Here is a 23,690-nt window from a genome sequence, read left to right on the forward strand (position 1 = left end):
CATGCAGAGGACCAGACATGGGAACAAGAGGAGGTGCTACCACCTCTCGTAATATTACACGTAGCTGATTTAAGCACTACCACCCATGTTAAGGCTATTGGAGATAAACAATGCTGTATTACATGCACCTAGCTTTTAAAACATTATTATTTAAATGGTAAGGAATATACATGATCAAATATAATTTATCATACACGTAATTCTACTTTTGAAAATACGCCTCAACATCTTCAATTTCTTCCAGTTCGGTGAATCAATAGCCCTTCCAAATATTTAAAGTCATGGATCACTGGCTACAAAATTGTGTCATTTTAGTTAAGAAATGGTTATTCAAGGACATGGCTGCAAGAAATTCAACGTTAAACAGGCAATAATAATTAAAATGGTAAGACGCTTTTACTGTTTGTACTACAGGTTCTGAATGGCACATTCTGACCTCTATTTGCTTCAAATGTCTACTGAACAGGAACCCTCAAAGCTCCATCTTCCTGTAGATTTAATTCATATCCAATAATCTCTTTTTTAATATTTTCAATTGCTCAGTATGAGTGATGGACCAACAGGAAACAACACTTAAGATGAGAAAGTTGCAATATAATCAGACATATCAGCTCTTAACTGTTATCAATCAAAATATCACTTATTCTGGAGCTTTAACTTTATACTAACCACATTTGCCTTTTATACGAACACCCATCCGGGCACTGAAATGTAGAGCAGATCTTAAGACTTAGAACACCTGTTCTACAAGGGTTTGAGTGGATTTCTGATTAACCAAATCCCTTTGTTTGAGTTTATAATTAATTTTGGAAAGGAAAGAATAGTAATACCATGTGTGCTGTCCAAAATTCAAAATTTAAAAGGACCACTTCCGCTGGAGTCTATTTGCTCATTGATTTATGTATCTGTCATTTGCACTGATGGGTATTAACCAGATAAATCCTCTCTATGATAAGAGAGGACCAAAAATGTTTGGTCATTGCATTTAGTCATTGTATTCTAAACAGCTAATGAGTAATTATACCTTTATTTGGTAGGTGCTAAATTCAGGATTCCGTCAGAAGCATCATGTTGCGTTGTAAAAGCTATTCAAATGTCTGATTTGTTTTCAAATCCATTTTTCTGAAGCCTTAGCTTTTCCAGTTGTGCTTCAATTTTAATAGCGTGTTTAACATTGGTGGTTGGTTGCACAACCACATTTGTGAAAGGTCATTAAAAAAAATAAATAAATCAATGCTTAATAAGTATACAAAGCAAAACAGTCCGATCACATTAAAGACTTACATGGCTTCCTTTTAGCAGAGTTACTGATTTTAACAGTTATATTTGAGGTTTGCATTCAGCAGTTACCCCTAAAGCAATATTTTATCTAAAAAATGATACTTCAGTATTTTAAAATATTTCAGATACTATATTTAAAATTTGGATCCACCCCACACATTGTAGGGTTAATTATAATACCTAAAAAGAGAGTTCTATGGCTGCTGTATATCTTACTCCATTTGGATGATGCTTTAAACATTCTCCCACAAGCTTATACCCAAAAGGATGTAAAGGCCTATTAGAGGAGTATTATAGCCGGGTTAGTAGCTCTGAACTTCACTAGATTTTAATAGTGATGCCACAAAACTGTTATTCCTATTATCTTTTTGGATTGGTCATAAGATCGCAGCCTCTCAGATCAATTTCTTACTGATACATGAAAACATTAATTACTGACCAACTGCGCAAAGTAGCACTAAGGATATCGGCTTCTCTCCTGCCAGGAGTGTTGGGAAAAGCCCCCACAAAACTGCTCATGCTTTTCCTTTGCTACACCAAAATTTGCCTGACTGAGAAAGAATTCTGGACTATACTGAAAGTGGTTAGTGAAAACCAGTAAGCCACAAGTGTCAGAAAAGTACTGTGGAAAAGTAATAATCAGTGCAGAAAGGGCTATTCTGTTCATTTCTTAAATAATACAGAAAATTCATCATTCTTCAGATTTATCATCTAACTTTTAGCTTCTTTCCATTCCATTTGGAACATTTAATATTTGTAGCATATGCAATTTTTATATTCCAAAGGCTACAATTTCATGTAACTAATAACTACATTGTAGGGGATCTACTAATTGAAAAAAATATCTCTCTATTTTGGTCTCCATGCTTTCCAAATCTGTTCACTCCTTTCCCCTGTTACCATCCGACGCCTTTAGCACTCTACATCTACACTAAGAAAAATCCTCAGATCTCTGCTCTTTTACTTCAATCCTTTTTTTTTTTTTCCTCCACTAGCCCCATTTCATCTGAATTCCTTCTGTACCTGTTCTCATTGACTCCCTTTCCCTGCTCTCCAGCTTGCTGATCAAAAGCCAGGAATGCCTGTTTGCTGCAAAAATCCTCTCTTGATTCAACCGCCTGTGCACTTCTGCCTTATCTCTGAAGGGTTTAAAAGGCATTCAGATTAGGTCCTTAGGGACATGGTTTACTGCTAGAGTTGGGTTATGGTTGGACTCTATGATCCTGAGGGTCTATTCCAACTGAAATGATTCTCAGATTCTCTTGTTTTGGTCAGCTCAGACACAACCAGAGGACACCTTACCAAGGCTCCATCCAACCTACTCACAGCTGAAGTTTAAGTGTCCTCCAGCAATACATCAGACATTAATCAACCATACTTTGCGAGGTTCAGATTGGATATTAGGAAAAAAATTCTTCCTGGAAAGGGTTGTCAGGCATTGGAACAGGCTGCCCAGGGCAGTGGTGGAGTCACCATCCCTGGAGGGGTTTAGAAGGTGTTTAGATGAGGTTCTTGGGGACCTGGTTTAGTGCCAGAGTCAGGTTATGGTTGGACTCGATGATCCTGAGGGTCCATTCCAACTGAAATGATTCTGTGACTCTCTTGTTTTGGTATCTTTCCCCATTCCTGCTGCCGATTCCCCTCCCAGCCCAGCACACCCAGCACTCCAGCTCGGTTTGGAGGAGGTGAAATATGATGTATGTTTCTGATCTCCTCCTCTTTTCCCATTCAGCCTTATTTCTGGGTTAATCTCAGCTGCAACCATGTCCAAGCTCCGTAATGAAAACAGACAAGCCTATTTTCTACTCAACCTATCTCCTTCTACTCAAACTGAACTATTGTTCATCTCTCCCTCTGCACCCAGTTGTAAGTTCTTACTCCAAATATTAGAGCCCCCTAATGTCTCCTGCAATATCACTTCTCAAAATGTGTGCAATTATCTTCGTGTCACCCATACCTGCCACCTGAGCACTATTTGCTGCTGTATTACTGCACTTTGGATATATTTAAATCTTTCTGGCTGTATATGTGTAATGTTTTCAAGAAGCAATAGTTCCATAAAAATAGCTTTTTACTGGAGCACTTCTCTTGATTTTTGAACACAATAGTAATTTTTAATAGTGTGTTACTACTTAATAGGACTTCATAAAAACAATAAAGAATATTTTCCTGAGTCTGACAGCGGTGGGGGAAAAGGAAGAAGACTAGAGATACATGCCCAATCTATTTTTCCTTTTTCATGCCTCCAATAGAAGTAATTTGATAGCTTATTTCCATTAATAAAGACTGCCTGGAATTTTTATCACTTCAGTAGTTATTGTGAATGTTAAAAAATAAGCTGATTGATAATGGAAATATGTTAGTTCATCTGTTAGCTATAAAAAATACCTTACACATACATGCAATACTGCTGCCTCCAAAAAGTAAATTAATCGTATTTCATTATGTTGATCTATTACCTTTGATACCTACTACAACATAAAAAACAAGCCAGAAAACTGTTTTTGTCTTAGAAAAAAGGTGTTAATGTTGATGTGTTCACCAAATAATTAAAAGTGTAGATGCTCCAAAAATTACTTGAGTTCCATCATATATTGATGGGGCTTAACCTGCTTGCCTACTGCTTTCTTACTGATTCTTGCAGCTGATAGGAGCTTTGCTTTACATCATTGGCCAACATCCTCAGAACAAGAGTTGCAAACTATTGCTTTTACTTTACAACCGTCGTTAATGAGATCAACTACCAAGTCAAGTAAAACAAGCCCCCAAATTAAACCTCAGGACCTCTCTCTTTCTCTTAGGGAACTCTGATATTTTCATTTATACAGTGTACCACACATATTGCTTTCACCCACAGGGTTCATAGAAAAATGTAGAACATACTACAGCACATTCAACTGCTATATTCTGTATTTCCACCTGCTTTCTACTCCATGAAGTTTGGTCCCTTCTGTATTTCAAGAATTGAAATGGAAGTTAATAATGACCATTTGGTCAACAACTATAGCGATATTACCTCTCAATAACCACACCAACGAACTCATATACCACAAGATGAGAAACGACGATAGTTGGCTGAGCTTTGCTTGAGCAAATCAAGCAACAGGGAGGTGACCCCAGCGAGGTCCGGTCCTCCTCACACCTGTACAAATTGCTTAGCTTGATGCAATACATGTAATAGGGTCGATTGATCTTAATCAAATGCAAATTAGTAAGCAGAAAACCTCTAGTTAAGTCAATTTAATGTACATTTCTTATCGGTGCTCATTAATTTATTCTTGAAAAGAAATTTACAGCGCCCAGTGAGAATCAACTTACTACAAGACTTACTGGGAAGGGCGAAGCAACAGGCACAGGTTTTACACAACATTTGTAACCTCTTGCTAAACTGTGGAATACACAATAACTAAACCACTTAATGTAGTCAAACTTTTACTCGGAACTACTTTTCCACATGACAAATTGAAAAGGCTGATTATTTAGAAAAGGTTAAAAAAGCGCTATTCCTTCTCATTTATTACTTAATTTTTAATATATTTTGCCTTGTGTATAAGGGGTATTCTTTCTAAATTATCAGATTTATTAAAGATTTTTAACTCTGAAATTAAATTATCTATAATTTCATGGAATCACCTTGCTAAATTAAATTGATAAGTTTACACAAGTCTTGGATTCCTGCTTTATTTCAATTTGAATAAGGGATATATTTAAAGCTAGAGATGTGCCATTAAGTGCCTGAGTAAATCAAGTAGTAAGATGGCAATCATGAATAATAATGTTAATGAGTACTGAAGTACTCATGCTTTTGTATGAACTATATCTACTGCCTAAATGTAAGCTGTCAATAAGAGTCAATGACAGAATACTAACATCTAAAATTAACTTAGTATCTCTTAGCATCCTTCTATGTTTCTCTATGTTAAGTTTATAGTAGTAGTTTTATAGCATGACAGTATTTGTTTCTCGTAACGCAGCTAGAAATAAGATTTCCAGCCAAGTATTAATTATTAACACAAGGCCACAGTTTTCATGACATACAAAACCACAATACCTCCTGGAATTTTTTAAAACACCCGTATTTATATTAAAAAATAAGCAGTGGTGAAAGACACTGAGCAATGGAGAGGGAAGAGGAATTCAACCCAGACTTTACAAATAGAGCGCTGCTCCGTATCTGGTAAAGTTACCATTTTTGATGAATGACAGAACTGAATTAAAATCGTGAACAGAGGAGGTAAAAGTCAGGAACCTGGTACGCAAAGGGTGGGTTGAACGCGCGTTGCAAAGCGCAAGTCCCCGTGGATAAGCAGGGGACAGTGTGAGATAACAGCAGAACACATGGGTGACGTCCCATCCGCCGCCCGGAGAGCAGGTGAGTGACAGCGAGTGGGCACAGGAGCTGGACACCGTCCTGTTCTGAGGGGACAAAGAATGAGACGGGGGAAACATGGCTTGCAAGCTATTTTTTCAAATAACATGGCCAGACCCATGGCTAGGAATCCAACACAATGAGACCCGGACTCTTTACAGGAGTTGCGGAGATTAATACCAAGCACTTAGGAAAAGACAATAAAAACCATCACATTATTGGTATTTGGGGGCTTCAATCTACTTATCCTTCTATCAAAAATTCAGTGTTGAAGGGGCAACGTATTCAAATTTAAGAATTAGAATAGCTATAGAGAATTAGCTATTAGAATTCTCTCTCATAGTCAATATATGACAGTTTATTTGGTTAATAAGTCTAAATTATTACTTTATTACATATTATAACATAAGTTAAAATTCCTTTAAAGACAAAAAAAGCAAGTAGAAGAGAAAGGCTAACACTAACAGTCTTGGTCTGTACAAAGTTTAAAAACAAAAGTGTTGCACTAAGACAAAATGTACAAATAATTTCCAGTATGTAACACCCTTGCAGTATAATGAAGTGCATCCTTTCATTCTGGCAAAGCAACAAGAACAAAATGCAGGAGTTAACACGAAAACATTTAAAAACACTTCTCATGCTCCACGCAACGTATATACATTATCAACTACATTTGTTATTATCTACAGGTTAAGCTAATGAGGTCAGGACAAAAACTGTCAAGTGTTCTCATCTGACAGAAGTATTCATAGGTCCATGCAAATTTATCCACAGACTACAGAGCTCATCATAACACTTCACATCGTATTAAAAGGAAGCTGAAAGACAGTCAACCTGAAGAAGAAAAATATTAACCAGCTATTTCCTATTTACTTCGCAATTGTAATCTGAATTCTTGATACATTTCCCTGCCTTAAAAAGAAAATAAAAATAAAAGAAAAAGAAAACCAAGTGAATTTAATGCCAAGCAGCTCTTAGGAGAGAAGTGCTTTGCCCTTGCTTACAATATATGTAGTAAATACCAGTTTTTACTGGGACTTGCCAATAAATCTCACCCTCTGACACAGAGTGTCTGTTCATACTCAGTTTTTGGCCGCTCTGCCACAAATGCCAACAAAGGGACCAATTAATGGAAACTTTCTTGATCCATTCCCAGTGGATGAATGTCCGCCTTGCAGAAGGTACCTTGACAACACTCATCTCGCACAGGCCAAATGGCTGCTCTGCGGTAGCAATTAAGACACCACCGGCCTTGGCTAGATTTAAACCAACAACCAAATCTGTGTAGGTCTGACCAAATGCTCACAGAAATCTGGAGAAATTAACTGTTAAACAAGGGCTGGATTGGGTCATATAACTGAATCCATTTCCCTAGTTATCTATAGACAATGTACCCACATTTTTATTAGAAAGAAATTACGGTTCTTAAAAAAAGATTCCTTAATCTGGCTACACAACCACAACGTTTAAGCCACGTCTATAAATGTCTAAATTCAGCAACTCTTCTAAATCATTTCAAGAGTCAAAATAATATGGTAGGATAACACTCTCTGTATTTGTACTCTTTTTTGTTTTTTTTCTCTCTTTCCACAAAAAGCCAGTGTCCAGTCTTCATATTCCCGTAGCTTTGCAATCAAGTTTGGAGAGCTAAGCTCAACACAGCATCCCTCCTTTTTCTAAAATTACATGTGGAAATGGAAGAGTTTGCTGCTTTGATCCAGAAGCGAAAGTCTCTTCCCGCAGACTGTGAACATGAGGGACTAACGCCATAGCTACCGGAAAAACCTTGTCCCCATTGTGAAGTTCATTCTGCTGTCAGCACCCTTCCCAAAAATCACTGTCCTCAGGCAATTGAAAGTGTGGCTGGTCAAGCTCCCAGATTGTTATCACAAAACTAGGCATTCTGCTTCTGTTGTTCTCAGGCCCCAATGAATTTATGTTTACAACTAAGATATTAAACTTGCATATCTGAAATACTAAAACACAGCTTAACAGGGTATATAGTTCCTCTCACCACCCAACACCCCACTGAAACTGCACATTTCCCAATCTATATTGTCATTAATACAACTTGTAACAATATTTTTCATCAAATTATGTGGCATGTATTAGAAGTTCCAGATCAGTTGACAGAGCACCAAAATATTTCAACTGAACAGTCTCCCTGCTGGACGCAGCACAAACAAGGAACCATATAATGCAGTAACAACACTTCAGGAGCTCTATAATTACATTTAAAGTTAACTCTTTTGCTGATTTTATATACATTGTCAAACTGAATCGTTTAAGTCACAAATCCCTATCAGCATGTAATAGAATTAGCACATGTATTTGGTATTACCTACACACGTATATGGTAGCTCTATTTGAGCAATCAAGCACAGCGACTCCAAATGATCATTTACTCTGGTTATGGGCAGGATACACAGATTAGAATCTATGCAGACACACTGTTGTGCATTAGGGCTGAAATCTTTTTCTTGCAGTGAATCTGTGAGGCATTTAAATCAGATCACAGACTAAATTATAAAATCCTTCCTGAAACGCGAATCTGAATTTTTGGGTGACTAAATTTAAGAAAAGCACAAGTTTTAGCTACCTGTGCTGGCTGAGAGAAAAGGGGACAAACATGCGCTTGGCCCCCACCCTGTGGCACTCCGTGAAAGGTCACAGAAAGAAGCAATTTTCCAACCTCACCAGCTGAACCCATTAAATTAGGGCAGGATGAAAAAAATCATTGAAATATTTTACAAAAATTCACGTGATTTATTAAATCAAAATATTCTAAAACAGGAAGCGGCTTATTTCATTAAAACAAAGAAGCTTCAACTGCAGGAGAAAAATCAAATCATTTTGAAAAAAAATGTTTGTTTTAAACGTGCAAACATTAAACTTTTCTCCTACAATGGGAGGAGGGAGAGTTTCTGAATGAACAGTATGAATTAATTGCCAATCTATTTATACAAATGAATGGGAAAAAATTCCTAATTACCAGTAACTAAATAATTCTGCCAGTTCTACCTTGCTAGACTCAAAATGCTTTTCAATTCAAAATTACTTAATCTTCAACTGAAAAACTATTACAAACTACCAGGTAACAGAAAACTAGTTAGGGTGGAGCCTTAAAGCATTATGGTGCTACCTGCTCTTAACTCGGAATGATTTTGGTTGCCCTTTTATCACGTGAGCCATCAGGAAACCTTACTGCCCTGGTATTTCTTTCTTACTACCCCAAAAAGCAAGAAGAAAAACTACATATTTTTATTTAAAAAACCCTATTTCATCTATTTCTATAATTTGTAGATCACCTCTTACATAAAAAAGACCTAAACAAAAGGGCGACACGATTTTTAAGAGCAAGACTTGCACAAAACACAGGCTCAATACTTTGATACGTGTTCCTTCCATTAAGTATGAAGTGTATCCCCAGCTTTCCCCAAGTTTACAGTGGAAAGTGAAGTTTTTCAGCAATTAAGGTTTCCTTCACTGGAACTATGCTGAAATGTTGTTTTTTTAGGTTGTCTACAGGCCTATTTTACACACAGAGGCCTTGTAGAGGAGCCACCCTGAAGCAACGTTACACCCTGCACTCTGTGGCCTACATGGTTCATCAGGTACTAATTAGATGGCATGTTCTGTCAACACTTTCTCACTCTCCTATTAACTGATCATCCTGCTCAATTAATACAATGCAACACCAGTTCCAAACTCCTCAATATCCTTTACCTGTGAGAAACAAGGATGAAGGGAAAAAAACCCTCCAAAAGGGTCACAAGGTAACTGCACTTGTCTAAGATCTGGAGTGACAATAACAGCACTATGCTGAAAGGTTAATTATGTTCCTACCAACACTCTCATGAGCCTAAGTTTGGTTTTTATCTAAGAGAAAAAGAGTAAACATAAGCAAAAAAAGCCCCATGCTTCATCTAACGGGTTATTTAATATTGTAGAAATGGTAACAGCTTATGAGAAAGTAAACTCTACAAAACTAAGCCATTAATAGCATATTTCTCATCAGAATATTTGCAGTTAATATTGTCACTGTTAGATACTGCGTATCAGAAAATCAGTAATGAATATTGTGCAGAAACTACAGTATGCTAATCCCACCTACATACACAAGAGTTCCAACAACAGTTGCCCTTATAGTCTCATACAGTCAGAACCACCATAAATCAGCATCTTATAAAAACTATGAGAAATAAAATACATGTTTTCTCTGTTTATTACACTGCAGAAGATAAAAGCAAACGAGAAAGCAGCTGCCAAACACAACACGCTACTGCCACCTAATGCTTACTAGAAGGTTACATGAAAAACATGTCATTGTTTCTCTGCGCTACATGACCAAAAACAGAGACCAAAGCAAATAAAGTTTATTACTGTTTTTAAATACCTGCTTCACGTTTCCTCCCTACAGGCTTTCTACATTGAACTGATGTGACCATATCCTTTCGTGTACACAAAGACTGTAATGGGCAAGATGTATGTTTAGTGGGCTAAATATGGGACTCATTTCATCTGCAAAAATATCAGGAATGTAAGAGATGCATTCCATTAGGATACACACATAAAGAAGTGGATACATTCACTAGATGAGGTGCCACACTTGTTTACATTTTTGTAAGCTATCCCCTATTTTGTAACCAGCACAATTCAGTATTGAAAAGCTTCTCATGGCAAGTATTTGGCAAAGGGGTCAGGGGGAAGAAAAAGGAAAAAAGATGTTTGGTCTTGTGTTAAAACAGCGCAAAACAAAATTACTTTGAAGGTGCTCTTCTTATTCCAGTGATTTTGCAAAGCGCTTTCTCTGAAATGTGAAACTTGTTCGCTTCCATGAAAAGAATGATCCCAGGTCTTAAACTTGCCTTCCTAGCCCACAATCAACCTTTTCAACGTGTTCACTCAGTTGGCAGAAGTTAGTGGGGAACATGGACGGAGCCACTTCTTCCACTCGCAGAGGAGAAACAGAAAGCAAAGAGTTCCTTGTGACAGTCAATCTTTTCATAGAGAGACTTAAACTCCCCCAAAGGATGGCTATCCACAGACAGCTGGACAAAAGAACACAGAATTTATCTTCTTGATTCACTACTTCAATCCATTACATAGTCAAAAAGTGTTACGCAAGTATCAATCTGAGCTTCCCATACAATATTCAACTCCTTGCATGTGTTACACACATTAAAGAATCTTTTCCATACCTTCAGGCCAGAGATAACCACTGCTATACACACCATGCAGCACAGCAGACCTCCACCTTCACTTGAGACACACAGGAACCATCGGAACAGAAATATTTCAGATATTATTGCTGCTCTACCTGTTACTACAAGGAAATATTGGCTGTGACTCCAGGTATTTGCAGCAAAGCACCATCGAGACAGCAGATAGGAGGAAACAGGAATTTTTCCATAACATTTCAGTTATTCATCACCCAATGAGTAATTTTCAAAGAAAACACCAACAGACATCCCAACTTATTTCTTTTAAAAACAGAATTAAAAAGTTCGGATTAAAGATACACAGCAATATGCAACAGTTAAGCAGACCACATAACCGCCAGTCACTAGCAGCTGCACAGTAAAAACACAGACGATGACACTATCAAGCCAATGCTGCAAATTCTTGAAAATTACTGGAGTCTTCTAAAGTGCAATTAAAAAAGAATCGTTGAATAAATTAAACTGTCATAAACTCATTAATTTGCATATTGGATATATTTTTTTTCATTATCTTGCTTCAACATCCTTTAAACTTCCTCGGCCTTCTCTGATTAAGCCCAGAATTTCACCACAACATCATCTTCCACATTTAAATCAGACAGGTTCATAACCTGGATTTCTGACCAGGTTTTTGAATGGTTCTCTTATTCACTGGAAAAAGCTCAATCTTCTGTCCAGTCGGGCATGAATCTGAGCTCAGAGCCATCTGAAAAATCTGCAGAGAGATCTGCTTTTCCTCCTCTATCCTTAGCGTTTGCTGCCAAAATCCCCATCTTCTGCCCACCTGTTTTAGATGTTTAACTGCAGTAGCAGCGGGATTGCCCCTATAGTTCCGACTTTATTTTTATAGAAGGGAATTTCAACTTCCATGGAAATGGTCAGTTTTAATTTGATGTTAATTATGAAAGTCTTGTGACTGCAGAGCTGGTCTTACACTAATTAGTAATGAAAAATACTTTATTTCTGCGGTAAATTATTAACGTCTAAAGATTATATCATGTAGAACTGTGATCCTTTTCTAATGCAATTGCTTTTTTCATGGTACTGTAGCATCATGATTCTGTTATACTATCTTGAACTTAAACTCTCTTACTGGTTTTACCCACTGAGAGTGGGTCTCCACTTTGTTCAATAATAACATGAACATGAATCTGCTACTTTAAAGCATTCCACCCCCCAAAAAAACCCAAGCAATTGTAGGTTTTTATTTGAAAACTTTCTCAAGATAACCTAGTGCATTGGCAAGGGAAATGGACTTAAAGTTCTGCTGCAGCAATAACTAGTCCATGTTACAGAAACCTAAATAATGAACTCTTAGTAGTTTCAGTCTCTGGGAAGATCTGACCCCATTAGACAGGGAAGAGTCCAACAAACCAGCAAGTAATTACACCATATAACTTCCATATTAAATATTCACACTTCTCATCTTTTCCAGCTCTTGAACAAACTTAATGCTGAAATGAAAAGTAAAAGTTTTAGTTTCTAGGGATAAAAAATTAAAATCAACTGTTGTTGTATAAATAAAAGCAAAGATTAATTTGGCTAATGAAGGTATGAAAATGTGTGAAAAGAGAACCTATGGTACATCTTCAGAAACAACTTCTCTTTCATTTTCTTCTGCTTCCAGGGCTACTTATTTTCCAATGAAGAGCCACCCAAGAGCCTCAAAAGCTACTTTAAAAAGCCTTTTGGAAACTATGCTATACAGCAGAAGATAAAGCAATAAAATTCCCACCAAAAACTAGCAGAGGAAAGAAGAAAAGAAATTAAGCTTTCTAAAATTTACAGGAGTATAATGGTAAAAATAAAAATATAAAGGGAATTTTTAAAGCTCCTTTTAAATTTCTTTCATAATTTATGCTTTAGAAGTCACACTGAACAATGTTCCATCGTTTAAGCATACGTTAATTTGGCCCTAGTCATATGGTTAGCAAGCTAGCTTAGGCAAATGCCACTTTCATGTGAAAGCAACAATCAGAACACACCAACCAGGGTTGCTCAAACTACTGAAAAAAATGGGCATGAACTTTTCCAGCTGACACGTACAGTAGTGGATGAAGGAGAACCCAGAGGATGCTGTTTCCTGGCTGAGGAACATCTGGCAGAAGGGCAGGTCGGGGCAGCATCCCCAGCGGGCACCACGGCGACCTGCACACCGAACACCTTTCTGGGGGTGAAGAACATCAACTGCTTCCATACCCCACAACTTCCTGACCTTTGGAATACTTAAAAACTCTGCTGCAGAAATCGCTATAAAAATCAGGCCTTGAAGTGACCACAACTACTTACACCTGAATAACACTTTACAAATTGCAGGGTTTTTTTCGTTTTCTTGAAAATATTTCTTTCAGCTTTCGCCATCTCTAGGAGCAATAGATAATCTCTACACTATTTGAAGCCACTCACGATACCAAAATAACAGGTTAGGCCCTAGTCAAATTATAACTTTTAAAATGGACAAGAAAAGCTAAATGTTTAACAGAATTTAGCACTCATTTTAGAAGACACGTGGGTGCAAAACACATGAAGAAACCACCTACCTCTTATGAGATAAATTAGTAAACATATTACACTGTATTCAAATAACACCAGAAGGCCCACAGCCTGTTGTACAGACAACGCTTTGATGTCTTAGGCAACACCAAATAATTAAAAAGCATCTTGAGAAGTTTGATTCCTTAAAATCGCAGGCCATGAGGTGTTATATAACTCCTGCATGCACATCCCATTTCATGGATATCACACCAGCATTTAAAAATAAACAAATAGAAGAAACAAACACAGAAACCTACAAACAAAACACACACAAACCTACAAACAAAACACACACAAACCTACAAACAAAACACACACAAACCAAAACCAAAACACACACAAACCAAAACCAAAACACACACAAACCAAAACCAAAACACACACAAACCAAAACCAAAAAATCAAAACAAAGCACAAACACCACACACACACACCAAAAAAACCCAAACAAAACACATAAGCATCCAGTTATTGCCAAATTTCATAGCCATATTGACAAAAAATTCTAACATAATCCACAGAATCACATAAACCTCGCATCTAGTTTGGATTGGATTTACTCCCAATGCTGCCGTAAAGGATGCATTTACATCTGGACTGATCACTAGTTGGGTGTTAATTTAACTTCTAATTTGAGGCTGGTCGCGGTTGGCAATTTTCTCCATTTGCAGTAAGGAAACAACTTTGATAGTGTGTCCTCATAACTGCTAAAAGGCCACACTTTCCGATGACTCAAGGAAATCATGCGAGAACAGCATCCTCTGCTCGCTTAGCCCCATTCATTATTGATTCTTTTGCCATTGATATTTAATAAGCACTCTAGATAGACTGTCTGAGCCTCTACAGAACTTCCCCATTTTAGGAAGAAATAGTCAAAGAGATGTAGATGAAAAGGTAAAGTCATCACCTAGGAGATCAGCAGCTGTAGAGGAATAATCCAACGTTTTCATTACTTGAGTTTCAATAGCAACATGAAAGAGGCCAGACTTAAACTGAATATACTGAATCCTATTTCGTCAGAAAATTATATTAAAAAAAATACAACCACCACAAAAACAGGTGGGTGAATTGAACAAAAGCTCTCATGGCTTAACCAGCTGCAGCAACACCAGCTTGATCATCAATCTATTTGAACTAGTGACTTCTATAACACTGAGATTCATTAGATACTACAGAAGTTAATAACCAATTTCTCAACTCGAAAATATGACCCCTTGTATTTTACTAAGATCAGAAGTAGTAAGTCACATGTAAAGAACAGCTCAAAATAAAACTACCCAGAGTGTAAAAACAATAGTCCTTTCCACTAAACTCCGTGGCTTACCTTTCTCTCTGTTGCAATTATATTAAATTCAGTCAAGCTACAATCAGGCTGCACTAAAATTGTCGTATTTATACTGTCAAAATACAAAATCAATTTTCTACAAGTTAGTGAAACTAGAGTTAGCTAAGCATGATGATCTGTTAAGTATCTCTAACGAGTACTCTGCTGTTCAAACACAAAAGTAAAAAACCTGCAAAGGCTATTAAAAAAAATACAGACACTGCATAATTTTAATTATGAAAAACATTATTATGAGACTTCTGATACAAAGCTCAAGGGGTTTTCATTTTTAAGATTCAAAATCTCAAACAGCACGAAAAAGAAATCCTCAACAGGCAGGTGATTTCAGGAGTAACACTGAGTTTATTGTGGAAAGAACTCTAAGACAATGATGGAAGCAGGTCTTTACCTTTACGTAAATACACTCTGCATTTCTGTGATTGCGGAATTTAGATGCGTACATAAATCTGATAAGATTCAACAGATCTTTTTTGTCTCCGGAAAGACACATATTTCCTCCGCACAAGCTCAACGGAACAGTTTCCTCTTGAAGTTATTTTGCTTCACTAAGTTAAATTTCTATTAATGTCCTTTTTCATTGTTGCTGAGAGTTATTCTCACCTATGCCTGATGCTCTATTTTCAAATTTTCTACTCTTTCAAACAGATTAAATGATCACCTTAACACTTTGTATTTATATACACACACCACCCCTTCAGATAAGATAATCTCTGTAACACTATATGTTAAATGGCACATTTTATTTCCTTACCATATTAGAAATAAGAGCTTCCTGCAAACTCTCTGCTCAAATTACATGGATTTTCTTGAAGATTAGGGCACACATTGTAACAGCAGTATATAATTTTCCTGCACAATATTTTTTTTCCGGTTGGAAGGTATCCTATAATATCATCAGCATCCACAGGAACAGACACCTGATTTTCAGCTAGAAAAGCTTATGTGTTGGTGACTTTATTCTCTGTTAAATGCAGTTTTCAGATATAGCACAGCTACACAAAAATTTGAATACAATCTGTCAACTCATTCTTTGACCACAAAGTGTCAGACCAACAGGAGATGTAAAAATTGTGCAAATAATAAGATGGTGTAATCCTTCCCCCAATATCCTATTTTTGTTACTCTAATTTTATCCCCTTTTAATTTTATACACATTCAGAAATGGAACATAGGCACCATCCTTCCTAAAAGCCATACAGATTCCTTGAAAAACAGCATAAAACCTGTTTATCCATTGAAGAAATCTTCTTGTTGAAACTGTGTATGTGATTGTGGATTAAAAGGCTATAGTGTCTCCTAAATGTCTCAAAACCATCAGCATCTTCCCAAGACAGATTAAAGACCACACTCCTACTACTTAACACATTCTCAAAATCTGTCGCAATTCCTTTCAGAGTATGGAAACCCAAGCTTCCTGTGGTTCAGAAAGCACTTTAGCGTGAACTTAAAACAGCCAATCAAGGAATTTTTTGCATTGAGCTATGCTGGCTACAAAATTTTATAAATATGAACATTTACTTAAATATTTACAAGGTAAGAAGGAAAAAAATATTGATTTAAAAAAATATCACTACTTTTAGGCCAAACCTGCTCTGTTTTCTGTATCAAATTAATACTATTCTTAAAGAAGGAATTGGCATTATCTGTAGCAAAATAATTCACTTCAACCTAGGTTGTGATCTGACCAAATGAAAAATAAGCAAAGCAAAATACAGCAAAACAGTAAGTACATGCGTTCACTCTAGTAGAGTGCATATGTACAATTTTATTTGTGATGGGTCATTAACCTTTTCCATCATCAAATTGTTAGAACTGACAAAACCAAGTTAGAATTTAAAACCTAATCAGTTTTAAGTGAATTCACTCTTCTGAAATGGTTCTTACAAACCTACAATTCAAGTGTTTTTAACTGTGTACTACTTTGAATTATTAAGGCCAGTCCTGAGATTTAACTACAGATATAGTTATCTTTTGGATGACATATGGCAAGATCTCCAACTCTTTAGCTTTGGAAATTTACATCTGCCTGTTAATTCAAGATGCTAAGCATACACATGTTGACAAATACAGAAAATAGCAGATGGCAAAAAGCAAACACTCCACATGAAGCACTGGGGATTATTTGAAGGCGGCTTGGATTCAGATATTTGCCATTTTTATTTTAACAGCAGAATTATATTTAAAAATAAATTGCACCATCTATGATATTTGATGCTAATGAACATCTGTAATAAGAATATTCATAATTACAGATTGAATGTCATATTAATTGCAATTTGTATCCAAGATGCAAGTTGCTTTATAAACTTTTGGATTTGAAGAAAATTAGCACATGACATTTCTTCAGGAAGTTAACTTGTGCTGCTACACATAAGCCAGAAAACTTTCTGTACTGACCATATAATTTGTCAGGAAATCTTTTAATATGCAATACATGGCTGTGCTCATGGGCTATTCCAGCTTCGACACTGGAGTTACTCCCACAAGTGACTACAATACATAAAAACACCTGCTTGTAGGGCTGTCCTCTGCCCTCACCAAGGGGGCACTTCTACCAGCACCTTCTGAACAGCTTTAGAAAACCCAAATAAGCACTTTGTGGGTTTGGGGTGAAGCTGCCGAGAGCTCTAAGCACAGGCATTACTTGGGGAGCTACGTCATATGAATGGGGCACAGCAGGTAAGGTGAAGGGTCCATCCCGTGTGATGCTTTTTAGTAATGGCAAACACTGGATGCATAGAGAATACTGTCAAGATAGGACAAACATAAAATAAATTCCACCAATATTCAGAAGTCCATAGCTCATTGATTTCTGAACACTTTTTTGTGTTAACTTTTTTTGTTTTCCATGAAAACCCAACAACTTTCTCAACCACGTAACCCCTTGGACTCAACAACATCTGTGACAATGAATTTCACAGTGTAACTATGTGCTATATGAGCACTTTTTAGTGAAGGTATGTGCTGTAGTCTCTAGTCACCACTGTAGCAAATGAGTTTTTAGGGTGCATAAAAATAATTGTTGTTTTATTCCCACCATGCTTTTACAGACTTCAGACTGACTGTGCTAGATGCTGTATTAATAAGTAGACAAACGAGTAGAGTCTGGAACAGTTCAGCTAAAAGAAAAAGATGAATAGAGACATGACATATGGTAACAACAACAGACAAGCAGCAGCAGATCTGCCTCAGAGAAAACACCTACAAGTAAACATCAGTGTGGCTTTTTAGTCAGAAAGAGAGATCCACCACTGATAGCAAAAGAATTCTGAGCCAAACAGCAAACGAAAAAGATCCAAAACATATCTTAATTTTCTCTAATATTTCTCACTGACTTTTAAAGTAAACAGCACTAACCATTTGGTTTGGAAATACACAGGTTCTACAGAAAAGTTACAGTACTTCATCTTCTAAGACTACAGGCAGTTATAAACCAACAGTTGTCAACTCCAACAATTCTCACTTCATACACCTCAAAATAATTACATGAAAGTACAGTGCTAGAACACAAAGGGTAAGTTTCATTTAAAAAAAAAATTGTACTGTAGCAAACAGCTCTGAACAATACCTATGATTTTAATGCCATTATTACACATAGATTCACAGTGAAAGAGATATATTAATTCCACTGCAGTATTTAGTTTAAATTAGCCCCCATCTAAACACAAGAGGTATTTTACACTGCGCCCCCTATTGCTTTAAGAACAAACCATTATTAATATTTTATTCACATTTTATTAGTAATTGAGAAAAACTAAAATATTAGGGGGTCCGAGAAACAACTATTTCTGTTAAAGATGGAACTAAGAAGCTTGGTTTCCAAAGTGCTCTCCTACATTGATTCTTCTAATGTTTAATAGTGAGGACCAAAGGATTTATGTCCTATATCTGCATGCAAGCATCTTGTAAAGCGTTGAAACTTAAAACACTAATTACACAGATGAGTTTCAGACAAGGAAATCAGTTTAGTAGGAAGCACTGTGAAGGAGTAGATGTACAGCAGGATTGCTTAGCAAATTCAACTGAAGTATATTAAAATTTGTACATTTGAAACATATTTCATACTGGTAAAATGACCTTTAAAGCAGTTTTCACTGGGGCTAGAAATAAAATCAACCAAAACCAACCAAAACCAACCAACCAACACATTGATTTCAACTAACAAAACTCAGTCTCTCATTGACTGGCATTCTCTTTACCTCACTTCAAAATCCCAACTTCTTATCACATTCATTCTGACATCTCAAACCAAGCCAGCGGAGCTGTGCACGTGCTCTCTAATGCCCCGCCAATACTAAGAGTCCTGCTCACAGCTACCTAAAGGGATAGATAAAAACCGAGTTCTGCTCACCTTCTTTCTTCTTCTCTACCACGCTGCCAGTTTTGAAGAAACTTAGGAATTTAGTTGTCTTAGGACTTCTATATGGCTATCAAATTTGGTTGAAAATGGTCAACAGTATCAAAAAAATACATGCCATTTTCCACAGAAAGCCCAGCCAGAGCATCTTTTGAGCAAAAAGGAGTCAAGCAGAAGAAAAAGAACCATATGAAGTAACCTGGTAAGGCTCTGAGATTCTTACACATGTAAACCAGGAGAACAGGAAATTTAAGAGAATTCACAGAACATCAAGTCTTAGTGCATGACCAAAAACATGAATCCACAAAAAATGAACCAGAAACTCTCAAATAAAATTGGTACTAACATATTTTCCTCCTATACATTTTCTATTTCATTACTACAGATGATCAGGAAGTACTTCTCTTTGCATCTGGTCTTTCCATATTTGAGGATTGCATTCAGCACACTCTAACTGCATGCATCATAGTAAATACCACAAGTACCAATTAGCACATTTCATGACTATGCACTACAAACAATGACCTTCTTTGACATGTACACCTGATTATGCAGCACCTGATGAACAGGTATTTGGCTCAGTTCACTCATGAATGTTTAGCAAAGCTGGGAGATGTATCGGTGTTTTGGAACCAGAGCAACACAACCCCTCTTTGTGAAATATAATAACTCATAAACTCCAGGTATTTATTTCAAACCTAAATCAACCTTAGTGAACTGGTATTACAAACACACTCTGATTAATCATATTTATACAAAAACCGTAAAAACAAACCCCAAAATTATCTTATTGTTCATAAAATTTATTTTTGCACATCTTAAATAATAAAAACATACTTACTAATAAAGCAAGTTTTTGGTACTTCCGTTTGAGTTCTGCCGGACTGTCTGATGGCTTTGCACCCAGGATTTTGTACCAGTCCTTTTGTGCTATCCTTTCAAAGGCCATCGTCTGACTTTGAAATTACTTTCTTAGCACTGTGTAAGAAAATTAAATAAATATAATTACTATTTGAAAGAGAAACAGTTAGAAAAAGGAAAAATGAGTGCGACAAGTTACAGGATCATGAAATAGATCGCAGCCCTCAAGCACATCTACACCCATACACAGGATCTATAGTGTAAAAAACCAGCTTCATTCACCTGGCCATTCCACCCCATCGATTGCCATATGTGAAGTTACACTATGTTTCCTCTCCCAGTATCATGCTTCAGAAGCTGTCCATACTCCTTTAAAAGCATTTTGCGTTTTAACTGTCTGAACTCTTTTGAACCTACCTACGTTATACATAGACTTTTAAAAAATACACTTTTTATTTTGAAGTAATACTGTACTTATGAAAAAATGATGTACATAAAAGTGTGACGTTTTTGTCAATTCTGGAATGAGATACAAGCAACAAGACAAAACATTATGGCTCAGGTTTTGCACAACGATATTCCCAGTATGGACTCTCCTTCATCCTTCTGGGTAAGAAAGCTTAACTTTTTAAACATTAAAGTAAAAGAGAACATAAAAACAATCAGACAAAAATAAATAAAAGCATATAAAGTTAGCAGAGTAAGCAAAACCTAACTAGTTATTTGCCTTTTATTTCTGGCCATCTATCATCAAGCTAATGACCCAGAATAAAAACAAAACACCACCACCACAACAACGACAAAAAACAAAAACAAACAAACAAAAAAAACCACAAAAAAACCCACCCACAAACAAAGAAAAAAAAAACGACCCACAAAACCAAACAAACCAACCAAGCCAAAACCAACCACCCAGGAGAATTAAATGTCAGGAAAAGCACAGTAACGCTTGAGCTTCAAGCAGATTCTGAGCTATACTGAAATCCTAAGCTTGAACTAGCTGATTAATTGTGAGCTTTCTGATAAGAAATAACTCTCCCTGCAGGGATGAATTTTGCAAGTTTCATGGGTTTATTTTTATTTATATAGATATAGATATATACATATAGTTAAAAGGAACAAAAAGGCTCTTTTCTTTCCATGTCAGCACTAAAACCGATTCCTGTCGTACTTCAAAATAACCCTTTTTTTCTCCTGAGGGAAGACAAGTCCTGTTTTCAAACTTCCCAGAGCTCCAACCGCACAAGGTCCCACTCGGCTGCCGGGGGTCGCCCCTCTACCTTTGGGGCAGCACCACATATCCCCCCGCTTCCCTCCCGCTTCTCTCCTTTCCCCAGGCAGGCCCTCTCTTCTCCCTGGGGAACCCACGGGGGTTTTTACCACCCCCCGAAACCACCAGCCCCGCCCGAGACTTCGCTGCCACCCACAGCCCGTTACGAAGCGGTGGCTGCGCCGCTGCGGACCCACCCACCCACAGCAACAGCTCCGGGACGCTCGGGCCTCGGCGGCGGGAGGAGCCCGGCGAGACCCGCGGAGGGAGACCCGGGAGGCCTGCGCAGCACGGAATGCCCTGGTGAAGGCTTTACAGCCGCCTCAGCAGCGGGGCCGGGGCGTGAGGACCGGCCAACCCCACCAGCACACAAACCCCGCAGCCACAGCGAGCGCCCACCTGTCCCGCACCACCGGCCAGGCGACGGAGGCGGCCGGTGCCATGGATAACTCGTCCGGCGGGAAACAACGCCTCGCTGTGGCGGGCAGCAGCGGGGCGTGTAGATTACGGGGACGCCTTGGTTGTTTCTGCCCGGGCACTAGTGGCGCTGGCACCGGTAGGAAGCGGAGCCGTGGCCGCGGCTCGACGCCGTCTCCATGGCGACCGGCGGCGCTTCGAGCTGCGCAACTGACGCCGGGCTCCGTAAGTAACGGCCCCGGCCGCCCTCCAGCGCTCGTTCTCGGCCCGGGGCGAGTGGGGACATCTTTGCACTCGCACTTTCCCCTCAGAGATTCCGTTTCCAGCTGTGCCAAGACACTGGGAGCCTCCTTGCCTCTTCCCTCCGTTACGCGGGAGTCCGGGCCGCCCTGCGCTCCCTCTCCCCTCAGGGACTCCACCAGGTGCGGGGAGACCCGGGGCGCACCGGGCACATTTTGGCTTCCCGCGTTGCCGGCTCTCCCCCGCCTCCTCGCCTCGGGGGCACAGATTAGCTCCGGCACCGGGAAGCCCCGGGGCCCGGCTCGGCATTCGGTGGGCACACGGCGTCGGGTTCCCCTGCCCGGCTGCCCCGGTGTCTTGGGAGAAAACCGCGGGCACGACGGCGGCTCCTCCGTCCGTCCTCCTCATTGCCTCCCTCACAAATTGTTAAGACGATGGTTTATTTCTAGAAAGTATTTGTCCTAAAGGGGAAGGAAGAGCATCCTCTTAGTGATTAAAAAAAAATATAAGCTCAGGAAGTAGACTTTTAATGATGTACAGGTGTTTCTTCTTTCATTTTATTTTTTTAAAGCTTAGGTTAGTGCTGTAAACTTCAGCTACTCTAATTTCATTCAATCCTAGCTAGCAAAATCCCCGATATTAGTCCAAAATCAGCCCACACTATGCCTTTGAATGTGTAGCACACTTCCTTTGGCACTATTGTAATGCAACGTGTAAGAATTAAAGCAACTCTGTCAATTTCATACCCTTTGAACTGTTTAAATGGAGCAGCAGCCAGGCTGTGCAGACGCTGGTGGGAAGAACTGGGAACGTTGTTCTTGACGTGTTGTTCCCATTCACCACCAGGGCAGGAGGGGTGTGGGACAATCGGGGGTGAACAATAATCAAGGAGAATTTATTTACATTGTAACGTGGACGGTAGAGAAGCAAGAGGCTTTCAGGGTAGGTGAGAAAAACATCTAATCCCCAAAACTACTCAAGACCTGTGCGTCAGTCTGATTTTTGTCTATCCTGGTCATCAATGTCTCTACAAAATAGTCAGTACGTTAGTATTTTGCACTTTTCTGCACTTTTTTAAGTGGGGTCAAACTTGTAACATGAATGTCCATAGTTGTCAAAAGGAAATTGCACTTGGGTGGTACAAGTACCAGCCCTGGAAAAAACTCCAGCTCCCTCTGTCAATGTGGTGTTAATTTCTGCAGCACTAGTGTGAGTAATGAGATATATCAAGTATGAGCTAATTTACGCAGTCTCTTTTGAAATTAGAATTTACCTCTAAGGCAAAGGTTTCAGTATGATTGCAGGAGTTACTTTCTTCATTTTGGCTTGTGATCAGCCCAACACATATATCACATATAACTTGGAATGGGCCACAGTACTTCATATGTTCCCCTCAGCTGATGATTGGGGCTGGTGTGTGAACAATTACTCATGATGTAAAGGGGAGGAAATCGTAAAGGATAGGCTGATATATTGGAGATTGATTATTAAACCCGTGCTTTTATCACAAATGGCTAATATCCTCTTACAGACTGGATACATTTATGATATCAGTTTTTATCCTTTATGTGTAAAATTATTAAATGTTGCATATAAAGTTTTTCCATTTTAACTTGTAATATGATTGGTGCCTGAAGTGAGCTTGTAAAATAGTTTAAACTCAGAGTTATTTGAGAGATTGGGAGCATTTGTATCTAATAGTATAATTATCTGTAATTAGTTGTTCAGTATAAAGGTAGCTATCAGTGTTAAGGAATTATTTCTGAAGTCAGCAGAACAATTTTGGAGGTGAA

General features: G+C 38.2%; 1 protein-coding gene across 3 annotated transcripts in view; it reads right to left on the bottom strand.

The window, feature by feature from the left end:
* The window catches only part of DNAJC24 (DnaJ heat shock protein family (Hsp40) member C24), a 31,615-nt gene extending 9,934 nt beyond the window's left edge, over positions 1-21,681 (bottom strand). Inside the window, exons 1-2 of one of the 3 annotated variants that reach the window (XM_082058948.1) lie at positions 21,640-21,681; positions 19,951-20,087 (exon numbers count right to left, since the gene is read on the bottom strand). In XM_082058948.1, the coding sequence (XP_081915074.1) occupies positions 19,951-20,058 (108 nt within the window). In that variant the 5' untranslated portion in view covers positions 20,059-20,087; positions 21,640-21,681. The other 2 variants (XM_082058949.1, XM_082058950.1) reach the window with 2 other exon arrangements.
* Between the last annotated feature and the right edge of the window lie 2,009 nt (positions 21,682-23,690).

This window comes from Streptopelia decaocto (assembly GCF_964273445.1).
Source record: "Streptopelia decaocto genome assembly, chromosome: 7".
NCBI lineage: Eukaryota > Metazoa > Chordata > Aves > Columbiformes > Columbidae > Streptopelia > Streptopelia decaocto.